Source organism: Odontomachus brunneus, unplaced genomic scaffold (genome assembly GCF_010583005.1).
Source record: "Odontomachus brunneus isolate Ranch 3 - 2012 unplaced genomic scaffold, Obru_v1 Obru_scaffold_149, whole genome shotgun sequence".
Lineage (NCBI taxonomy): Eukaryota > Metazoa > Arthropoda > Insecta > Hymenoptera > Formicidae > Odontomachus > Odontomachus brunneus.
The window spans coordinates 351,725-363,488 of NW_022639599.1; the positions used below are offsets into that span (position 1 = coordinate 351,725).

At 46.3% G+C, this 11,764-nt stretch overlaps 1 protein-coding gene and 1 long non-coding RNA gene across 6 annotated transcripts in view; one reads left to right on the plus strand and one right to left on the minus strand.

The window, feature by feature from the left end:
* LOC116850580 overlaps positions 1 to 11,764 on the plus strand; it is a 298,594-nt gene that overhangs the window by 148,169 nt on the left and 138,661 nt on the right. The gene's annotated exons all lie outside the window — the stretch shown is intronic.
* Positions 1 to 11,764, minus strand: part of LOC116850569 (alpha-mannosidase 2) — a 181,057-nt gene that overhangs the window by 25,726 nt on the left and 143,567 nt on the right. For all 5 annotated transcript variants that reach the window (XM_032829005.1, XM_032829007.1, XM_032829006.1 and 2 more), the window contains one exon: positions 1,756 to 1,928. In XM_032829005.1, coding sequence (XP_032684896.1) covers positions 1,756 to 1,928 — 173 coding nt within the window. The remainder of the gene's footprint in view (positions 1 to 1,755; positions 1,929 to 11,764) is intronic.

Below are 11,764 nucleotides of genomic sequence, written 5' to 3' on the forward strand. Positions count from 1 at the left end.
ATATATATTTTTTTTTTTTTTTTTTTCTTATATTTATGTACAGGATTGACGCCACGAGCATCTCGAGGTAAAACGCGGAATAAATATGGCTCTGTTATTGCGCAAAAATTCTAGGATAAAATTGAAAAATGAGTCGAATTTCGAGATGAACAAGTTACCTTATCGTAATGTAGGTTATGAAAAATTTTAAACTGCTAAATAAATTTTAGACTAATGAATTTTTCACGATTATTTCTTATGTCCTTGTATTTTAATATATACTGAAAATTTCAATCAATGTGACAAGAGAAAGATATGAAAAAAAAAAAATGTAATCTACGCTCCGTGGTTCTTTCTAGTATCGCGCGCGATTAATCAAGCACGCAATTTGAACTGTCTGCGAAAAAAAGACGCGGGTTAATTTTTAATCCCAAGATTTTCAAACGACTGTACACACAATCACTTTATCTTTCCAAGACTGCTCTGAGCACGGCGGATCGCATTCAGCAATTTGCAAGTACCCATTCTCGCGCCCTCCTCGTCCGATAAAACCGTATCGACCCGTGGGGTGACTAAATCCTCGAGTAAAAATTACTTTCAAGCAAACCTTCGGATCCCGTTCTGTCCTTCGGACGAGCGCCGCGAGAATAATGAAAGCGAGCTCCCCTGTGAAACTCATCTAGAACTTATCATTTTATCCGCTCCCTTTTCCTGGAATCCACTTTTATGCTCGCGACACTTCTCCCTCTTCTTCTTCTCTCTCTTTCTCTCTCTCTCTCTCTCGCGTTTTTCCTTCGTCTTCATTCCTACTTTATCCGCAGCTTTTCCACGCGGCTCGTTAAAAAAGAAGACCCGTCCGTCGTTGTTCTCGGGTTTCTATTCCGTTCTTTCGCGCCAAGTGGTTCGAGCACCACCCGGTCTTCCACCCCGATACTATCGCTCTTTTCCTCCTCAATGGCCTATTTTACGACGAGCCGTTCTTCCTCGAGAGATGCCCGCACGGCGACAGGCGCGGTTTACCTAACACACAAACGCACGAACCGACGTTTGTCTTTAATTACGGACGCGACGTCTGCATTAGAGGCTCGTGCCTTCAAAGAGCTAGGCGCGCCAATGAGGGATATCGATTACGAGACGTCGTCGAGTAGTCGCCCGTATTAAAGACTCTCCTGTCTTTCAAAGACAACGGGGAGAAAGGGGGTGAAGATGGGATATATCGACCTTCCGAATCGCGTGAATTTGAATTCTAACGATAAGGACGGACATTATCGGAAACATACAGGGAATATACAAGTCGCTTTTCGATATCGCCTTTGATATTCGAGGGCGCGACACAGCAGGGTAATACTCAGTTTTGCTGTGAACCGTTCCAAGAGACGTTTGCGCGGGGAATCGCGGTTTACTTAACACGCGAATGCACTAAGCGACGTTTGTCTTTAATTAGAAATGCACAAGCCAATGTGTGTATCGGAGAGTCGTCCTCGGGGAGAAACAGATCGTCGGTAAGACGATTTATCCTCCGCGAACTCGAGCTTCGTGAATGATCGTCCTCGTCAGAATTACACCACGGACGTTGCTTCAACCGTGCTTTCAAACGATGTTCTCGATTAAGTTTTTAATCGCTTATTATCTCCCAATCCTTGGGTAATTGTTATCCTCGTTATTGCGAAAACTGTCCACAAGATGCTCGATTTAAAGATCCGCGAGTCTCCTATCCGTTGGTTTTCTAATGTCTCCCTTCGCGACACAATTTCCCGTAATTCCCCTCGCGCTTACCTGTCCCACCACAGCGACAAGAAGGACACCTCGCTCCAGATGAAGGTCATGTTCGGCCATTGCTGCAGTTTCGAGACCATGTTGTTTAGAATGCTCCTCGTGGAACTGTGGAAGTACTGCTCGAATGTCTTCAGCCATCCCGGGTCAGTGTGGCTGTGAGGCACAAGGATAACCTGCGACAGAAACGCGATACTGACGTGAGTTTTATCAAAAGCGTGCCACAAATAGCGATGCGCGATACCATGTAAGTTAACGCGACCTTTCACGAAACATTTGGCGTGCTGGTGGTGGTTGCGGAATGCATTAGACGTCACACTACAAATGCACGAGTCGCGTTCCTCCGCAACTACGCGATATAAATGACACGATTGAAGTGTCATGAAGTGTTGAAAATCGAGCATCACTTGGAGCTTACGCGAATTCAACGTTGAAATTCAGCTGTATGATCTCGTGTTATTTCTACAAAGCGCAGAATTTTCTCAGCTCTGTACCGCGACGCATCTTCTTCTCACTAGCGTTCAACAGATTTGGGTGAGTTAAATCGCATTCAGCGAGCGTTAAACGTGAAACGTTAAATCGCATTCAGCGAGCTTCATTTGATACGATCGAGATGTCGATTAACAGCGACGGCGAGGAAGAGAGGGACTTTCTCAACGGAGAGAACTCTTATTCGCGCGGACTCCGCAGTGTCTACGAATTAATAGCTGACTCACGCTCCTCCTCGACGAGCGTGTCGATAAAGGCGAGACAATTAATCGAATCGAGTTTTAATCCGCGACGCGAACACCGAACGCCGGACTGCGCCGTTTCACTGAGGTCGTATATCGACGATTTAATCCTCCTGGCCGTTTATCAGGATCTTTCGCGACTGATCTACGACCTGCTAGTCAGCCAGTGGCTCTCAATTTTCGCCGGGTAACAGCCCGGCGCCGCCGTGGAGATTCGTTAATTAGCTCTCGCACGACATCGACCGGCTCGACGACATTATAACGACAGTGTAATTGATACACTGTCGCCCTATTAATCCCCGCAGTCGCAGCCGACGTGGACGTGGATCGTAAAGCGATTTGCCCGATTTATTAGTTTACCTTCGGTACACTCACTCTCGTTCGCTCGTGTAAAAAGTGTTTCAACCCGTCTCGAGTGTCGGCGTGTCGATATATTTGGAGTGCAGTGCGAACGAAAGTTTTTTTTCCATTTTCCTCTCTTTTTTTGCACACAAAATCCGAGCCATGCATGCGCGTGCCATCGCGCACGATTTTACCGTTGCTCGCTTTGTTGTTAATATTTTACGCCGCGTTGCTCTCGGAATGGCCGGATTTTCAAGTCGGAAACCCGGGATACCGGCTCATACATATATTTAAATAAATAAAAAAAGGAATATACTTATATTATTAAAGCTTTTCGCGAACGTGTACGCGTGTATTAATATATATTTAAATTTCCCTGTAACCTTCTCCCGTACTCTGCGCTCTCAACGGCTGTCGCCTGTTCCGCAAGTCCGTTATTTATTCATGTGGAAGGATCTTTGATTAAATAAACGCGCGAGGTCCAGATAACCTGGTCGTAATAGCTGTCCTCGTAATGACGCAACAATGGAACAACAATGTCAATATTGCGTAATTGATACCGCCGGCAGTGGTGGTAACCGCCAGTTAGTAATTCAAACGACGTGAGACGCAACGTTGCACTCGGCACAATGCGCGAAATTTATTACGTGTTGTTGCCGCCGTATTTATGCAATTTCGAACACGTTAGTGAACGCTAATTCCAAAAGCAAGTTAATATTTCACCGCACGTATTCGGAAAAATGACGGTTTGATGAGGTCGACCTGCACGCGAGCATTGATACACGCGTTGTACACATCTGCAAGCTTTGCATATTATCTTCTTTCTGTGTAATTCTGCGAAATAAATTGACATCTAAACTTTTCTAACACAGATTAATTCTGTAGATCTATAATATCAGAACTATAATAACGTTCTCGTTAATATTTTCTTTTTCTTTTGAAGTGAACCTTTTATCCAAAATCATAAGACTGCATTACTCCACATTAGAAACCGAGGGTTTTCTATTGGTTTTTAACATGAATTAGTGTGCGCAGAAATCGGTACTTTTCGTGCTTATATAATTATGCTACTAGATTCTTATTTCTCAGAAGAACAATCTCACTTCCGTCGGAAGCGCGGTAATTTTCCCTTTCCAACGGCTTTTGTTTTAAGTCGCTATGACGTCTACAAGCGAAGCTATTGACATTCGTATCGATCCGCGCGCTGGATCGGCCTCTTTTGCGCGCTGTGAGGTAGGTCGTGACGCGGTATGTCAGTGAAAGCATAAGTTGAATTCCGCAACGCTATTTTTGGAAGCGAATCCACGCGTACGTAACGGGACGCAGCGGCCCCGGCGACGGCCTTGCCCCACTCCACGCCCTTGCTCCCACTTCTTGCTTCATAATAAGGATGGTCGCGGCCACGCTGTCGTCATCTCACCTTTGGAAGAGCGTGGCGTGCGATCCATTAAACACTGCAAACGCTTTGAAGCGCTTCAAGGAAAATACGGTGCTTCAAAACATTTATAGCGTCTAATAAATCGCACTCGTAATGTGCCGGCGCGACAGTAAATGGCATTTGGGTGATCTAGAGTCCTTAAAAAATCTGTACAGATTTAATTTTTCATCGAGAATATGGCGTTCGCGTTTTGTTTATCAAGAATGTTTATTTGACTCGAGTTGAAGAACCTGAGAGAAATCTTCTTATATATTTATTTGTGTAGTATTATTGACAAAAATATATCTCTTAGTTTCTAAAAAATTATTTTTTTACGTATTTATCTCTCATCATAAAATAGTGATTTTTCTTGCAGAAGAATCTTTGATGTTTTATATAGTTTCTTCATAACATGATACAATCTTCAGATCCGCCATTTTCGATCAAGCAAAGGACTAGACTAATCAGTAAGAGATCAGAGATGTTTAAGACTCTTACTTGACGGATTTTTGGGCGATCTAACGTCGAGCTTAAAGTTTCTATCTATCCCGTGATTTATTTTTTTAATGGTACATACGCGATTTTGAAATTTAGATTAACGTTAATACAGTCAACGTCGAGTACTAGGCGAGAAATGCACTCTTGGCTAGTGTACAATTGCGAATGCTCAGCCAGGAATCGAGTGCCGGCACGAGTTATCATCCGGCTGTAATCCGATACTGATACGGGTTGCCAGTGCCAGGCCGGTATCAAGGATCTGACCCGCTTCATCGACCCAATGAGGCCCATAGTCGATGATGTCACCTCACACACGTTTACACACAGTTTATTGTCACAAGAGGAAAGAGATAATTACTACGGCGAACGTTGTTTCGATTTCTAAATTGTATACTGAAGCAACTTGAGGTTCCGCTCCGAAAAAAAGTGAGAGAAAGGGAAAAAAGCGGGGCCGTAGTTACAAGATAGACGAACTCGCTCACGCGGTTTTTCGTCCGCGAGCGCGGAACTACTTTGGCGAGCCAGTCGGATATTCGATTTGCAAGCTAGACGGGGCCGGCGTAAATCTTTTAAACGAGAATCAACTCACAGCGGTAACTATCATTAGTCGTCCCTCTGAGCGTTTCGTCCGCGCGTCCGGGGCTCCGTATTTTCGCCGAGATTTCGGACTCCGGCCGCTGATCAAATTCGTCGGCCTTAATTCCATTTCGCGCTCGCTACGCGGACAAATTGGAGCGTTCTTTCGCGCGGAACGCGCTCGAATTCGTGAAAGCTCTCGTTAATAAAAGTTCGTTTCGCCCGGGCGTGTCCCGCGCCGAGTCGCACCACGTCCCTTTTCGACGGGCCGCGTTATTTTGTTACGTTTTCTTCTACTTTCGCCCGCCTATTATTGTTTATCGCGAATTATTTCCCACTCGACGTTTGCCCCCTCTTCTCCCTCGCTGACAAAAGGGACATTTCTTTCTCGTTAATCTTTTTTTCGTCTTCCGGGCGAAGAGCCAAGATCGCGTATTACCGCCGTCCGTCACCACCATATTCCGGCAGAAGAAGCCAAAGATATAAATTGCTCCGAGATATGTTATACTCCCATTCACCTCTTCACGTCCCTTTTTCTTTCTCCTTTCTTACAATTTCGAATTCTTTCTCATCTCTCTTAAGCGGATACTTTTTCTCTTTTGTTCTCTCTCTTTCTCTCTCCCTATCTTCTTCACCCCAATTATTGTCCCTATCCCTAAATTCATTCTCTCTGATCCTCTACACAGCCGCAAAGTGCTTAATAATAATATGCGATAACATCTGAACTTAATGCACACACATGTGTGTACTTATCGAGAATATCGTGCTTACACATATACACACATATATATACACACTCACGCTAATCTCGATCGCGACCGTATAGTCAAGGGCCAACCACGCGGGGATCCATTTCGCAGGACAAATAAGCGAAGTTGCAGGCAAGCTGCAGGCAGATCGTCTACATACGAGATGCAGCAGGGCTTATTGGTATGCATGAGACAAGCGCATCGGGTCATAGCGCCCCTTTAATACACCCCTGGCCCTTTGCCCTCGCTTGTTCTCGCCCGGTTCACAGGCTAGAGGAAAGACCGTCCTTCCGTCCGTCCACACACAGTCTCCTAGCCCATCCTCCGTACACAGCACGACCCCTTACTTTGTCACCTTGTCGGTATAACTTCGCCAGCTACTTGCCGGGATCGCTATTATCGCCCTTAACCGCGAAGACCGGGGCGGAAGATGGAGCGTATACGGGAACGTCTCCGTCTTGGCGCGCGCAATCACGGCTGCTGGTACGCAAATGCAGGCGAGGGCCGAATTGGAATTCAGATTGAAGCGTAAGGAAACGCGCAATCGCTCGCCCGTCCTCGTGCGTACATGTGGGTATATGTGGGATAGTTCGTATGTGTGTCAGCGGGGCGAGCAATTGTTGCGCCGTTCATGGCATCGAATATTATACCGGTGCGTTTGGACAGCTCGGCGAAAAGTTCGTCCATTTCGTCGGGCGTGACTGGCGGTGAAACAACGGCAATCCGCCCACGAGGGGTGTATTAATTAACAATATATGTATTTTTTTATAACATTTCTCTGTGTGATGAGAACATGATTGAAGTTCACAGCGCTCTGTAATGTCCGTAATGCGGCCTGCGTTAGAAATAATGCGCTGAGAAAACAGTAGAAACCTTGGTATTTGTGACTATAATTACATAATGAACCAATTACAGTCGAAATAACCATTTTTTCCTGCAGCAAGGGCTAATGCAGTGTTAGCGATAATAATCTAATACGCATACGGCTCCTGCTAATTTCGCGTGAGAACATACACGCCGAAAATGACTATAATTTCAGCGAAATAAACGATCTCTTTTCCTCAGTGCACCGCCACTCCCTTGTAATGCTCCCACGTGTGATGAGCTCGCTGCAACGCTTGCCTCACGACGCGTCATTACGCATTTATCGAGCACGCACACCCCCGGCCGGCCGCTGCGCCGAAGAAGCAAGCGCGTTCGCGAAAGCGGTAATAACGACGCGAAAGACGTACTCACGTGTCGCGAAACGTAAAATCTTCGCGAGCCAACGGGGACACGGCGATCCTCGGGCGGATCGTGCGGCGTAACGGCCGATCCGCCGGCGCGTACGACGAGACACATTTACTCGGCCGTAAAAAAAGGCGACGTGGATAAAAAATGAAGATGATCGTAAGGAGGTCGAGTTTTTTGATGTACGACCAGGCGACCAACCCCGACACGTTCCATTACGTTGTGTATCCAGCCTCGACAGCGATCGCTGGGACCAACCGTCGGATAGCGGGGAAGAGGGTTGGCTTGACATTTCTCCCCCGCGACTCGAGCCCCGGCTTTTTTACGAGCATCGGTCATATAACCGAAGATGCGTCTCATCTCGGAGCGCGCCGGGTGCTGGGGTGGTTGCTCGCATTCACGTCGTCGCTCGCTCGCTCGTTCACTCACTCACTCGTGGATGATCGCGAAATTGCGACGGTGGGTACGTTGTTTGCGCGACCCAGTTTTACGGGCCACCCCGAGAAGAGTACCGTACGTCTCGATCGACGACTCGATCGAGGTTAATCGGGATCCTATCTCGCGCGCTCGCTCGCCGATACACAGCGCGGAAATACGAATTTAGAGATCTCGTTACGGCGATGCTGCAACGTGGGGCGAACTCCGCAAGGCGAACTTAAACGCGCCGCTCTTTCGACGTAAATCGCCCGTGAACTTAGGACTTTACCGAGGAAAAGAGGGAGAGAGAGAGAGAGAGAAGGAAATAACAGTATGGTTGATATACAAATTTGATTATGTCAATCAGATTCATTAGTGAAGTACGGAACGACTGATTGTTGTAGTTGCTGTCACCACAGAGCAGTTGCTGAGTTACAGTGACGATAACTGGTTACTCCAACTAGAGTGTATCCATGGTAAATGGATATCCCAAACAATTTCTGGTTGCCACGAGCAGACCACGCGCAACTACACATTCATGTACCAAAGTAACTGAGTCGTATCAACCATACACATCACACAGATTAGGGTCGTGCAACTATGCTGTTTGCAACAAAATGTTTGTCTACTCTGCCGCGTAAATGAAGATTGCAAAAGAGACACGTGAAAGCTCGTCGCTTTTCACAGATATGCGATTTACACATGTTTTCGTGTTTTATTTTCATTCCACGGTGTTATCACGAGGTGGGAAAGGGAGTAGAGCAAAGAGAGAGAGGTCTTTTACGCTGTGCGTAAAATCCCACCGCGAGGTCCGACGCGAGCGTTAAAAAACGTCCGACGCGAGCGTTAAAAAACGTACGACGCGGGCCGTGCGTCTTCTAGTTATTAACGCTAAAAATTTAGTCAAGGGGTCCCGCCGTGTTAACACCGTAACAAAGCACCGAAACTTTTCGAATCTCCCAGCGGTAGCGTCGACTTCGTGGATATGCAGTCGCTGGCCGCCTGCAACTTTCGCGCAGCGCCTATAAATAACCTTCTTAAGGTGCGCGCGCCGCTTAACATACGCCGTGGAAAAATTGTTACGTATAATCACGGACGTATTTCACGAGCTTTATCTCGCATTGCGCAACGAAGAGTTACGATTACGCCGTGAAAACGGCATCTTATCAGAAGTTTTGTTACGCACAAAAAGAATTTCATCGCGTTTCCTTTTCTTTCTCTTTTTATTCTCGGGTTGCGCGCCACGCACAGATATATACTGCTTGTAGTCCACCCGATATTACAAATATTCGCGGGCCGCACGATTGATCCCAGAAGAAGGAACGTGATGCGAAGTTAGCCCATCTATCCGGACTCTCCGGAGAATGCAAATACTCCCGAGCATTTTCTCGAGTGAGGCTCGCCACTTTGTTCGAGGGCTTTGAATGTAAATCGGCGGATTGCGCTATTTATATATCGACCGAGAATGAAATCGCGCCGTCGCGGGAGTAAACAACGGACAGAACGAGCGAATGCGCCGGACGAAAGTAGAACGCGTGTTAAAGTTCTAACGACGTTTCGGTATTCTATCGGCGGCGAGAGAGAGAAAAAGAGAAGGGGGGAGGGAAAGGGGTCACGAGAGGATAGATAACATAAAGCGAAGAAAATAAACTGCGGGAGTCGCTCGCCGATAATTCGCGCTGCAACTTTGCGCACTCGATGGGACGCGGACGAAGCGCCATTAATTCTGAAATTGTGATACGAATGATAATGAAGTCCGCGTCGAGAACTATGAGAGACCATTCTCCCCTCCTTGCACAAATACAAATGTGTACGTTCAGACGTGGAATAAAATTTCCGATGCCGGGAATGGATTCAGTCGCGAAGCGACGTAAAAATATGGAGGAGCTCGCAATTATGCAAGAATGATCCAATTCGCGTGAAGTACGTTTGGAGAAAAATAAAAATGAAAATTTGACACATAATTTAAGGAGTATAGACGGATAGATAGCATTAGGTTCTTAGCAATCGTTCAAGAAGTCAAGCATATGATCAATTTTCTTCCTTTTAAGAGTATTGTGACAAAACCGTAATTCACAAAAAATAGACAATTAATAAAAAATGACAGAAAATAAAAACTGTTTTTTTTTTTATTAATTTTAGACATTCACAAGACTTAGATACAATTTTTTTATGTTTTTATGTTTTATATAGAGTATTCATTGGTAACAGAAACTCAGAAAAATTGTAATTTTGTGTGAACTAGATCATTTTTGCGTAATTGTGGTCAATCAAAAATAAAAAAAAATACGAGGGGAAACTCGTGTCGCTTTTCGTGTTCCTTTCTCTCGGTTTTGTGATCTTCACGTTCACCGTCCGCACTTTTCCGTTATTCGGTAACGTCAGACGGGAATAACGTCGAGAGCATGCACCGCCAAACTACAAATTTACATGTTCACCGTAGCTCACTTACAACCGTCACAATGTACCTACCTGTCGTGGCCTCTTATGCGTCTGCGAGGCACATTAAGCGAGAGAAGGTAGTGTACGTGCAAGCGGAAACTCTCGCATTCTCTCTCTCTCTCTCTCTCTCTCTTTCTCTTTCTCTCTCTTCGAGACCACGATACTGTCGCGCTGTTGAGAGACGCGCGCGAGAGAAACTTCGTTAACGAATCTCTCAAATGCCTTAGATACATCGACATAATTGGCTTGCTGACGCGGAGCTCTGGATTCGCCTCGCAGGGTTCTCCGGATGTAGACGCAGCTACGTGAAGCGTGCAACTCGCGGTGTCGTAGACCGATAGCTTACGAGTCGGCACTACGTGCGTTATACGCCCTATTACGCTAAACTCTAATATGCCCTGACCTAGTTCCCAAGAAATACACCCCTGTTTATCGCATATTAAAAAATAATTAAACGTAATTTCGGGAAACCCACCTCGTCCCTTGATTCCCATGAAATTCAGTGAAATGGTTCCAAGCGAACGTACCCAAAAGGCTTTCTGGCGCAAGTGAAAATTGATTGATGTAATGTTACAATAATGGATATAGTTATTTCCGAGAATTTACGTACCACGGAAATGGAAATTTCCATACCACGGATGGAAATCAGAAAAATTTGTATGAAGAAATTCAAATAAGTTTAAATAACACATTTCATAGGCTTTGCTCCACCTACCCCGCAAAACTCTAATTTAACTCAATCTATATCACTGCACAAGTACAAGTTTCAATGTTATTCCAATTAATTTTTAATTGCGCCAGAAAATTTTTAGATACGTTTATTTGGGAGTATTTGGGACTATTTCACCGAATTTCATGAAAATCGGAGTATACAGTTTTTCGGAATTGCGATCTTCGCGCTGTTATCAGCGTGACTAACTTTTCTACAAACCGATACCCCGATATCTCCAGGCAACTTGACGCAGAACGTCTCCTTCCGCGCGGCTTGACGGCTCGTCGCGGTAGAGGATGCTGCCAAAATCCCTCGCAGCAATCCCGGATCCGAAGGGACTGACAAGACAGGCGGACAGAGCGGGCGCAGAACAGACTCGCGGTGCAGCACTCGGTGCATTCCGTCGCCGAAATCGCGCCCGTTGCCCGCCATTGTCGCGCACGTTTTCCAAAGGGCCACCGCCCGCTATTGTATCGCCGCGACAATAGACTGATGAGCCGGCATTGTCGAACTCGTCGAACTGCGTTCGGTACTCGAAAGGGTAGCGAAGGAGAGACGAACGGACGGACAGAGAGATACATGGATACGAAGAGAACGAGGAGAGAGAGAGAGAGAGAGAGAGAGAGAGAGAGAGAGAGAGAGAGAAGAGGAGGAGGAAGAGGTTACGAACGCCACGTTTGTCTTCGCGAGGGACGTTCGCAGCGCACAGCAGCCGATTGCATCGGTTGCATCCGGTGGGAACCCGGTTTGCGTCCGGACGGTCATGACTCGAGACGGTTTCGAGAGAGATCGGTTAGCCATTCGCATCGATATTCTCCTTCGGAGGAGCGGCGAGAGAGAGAGAGAGAGAGAGAGAGAGAGAGAGAGAGAGAGAGAGAGAGAGAGAGAGAGAGAGAGA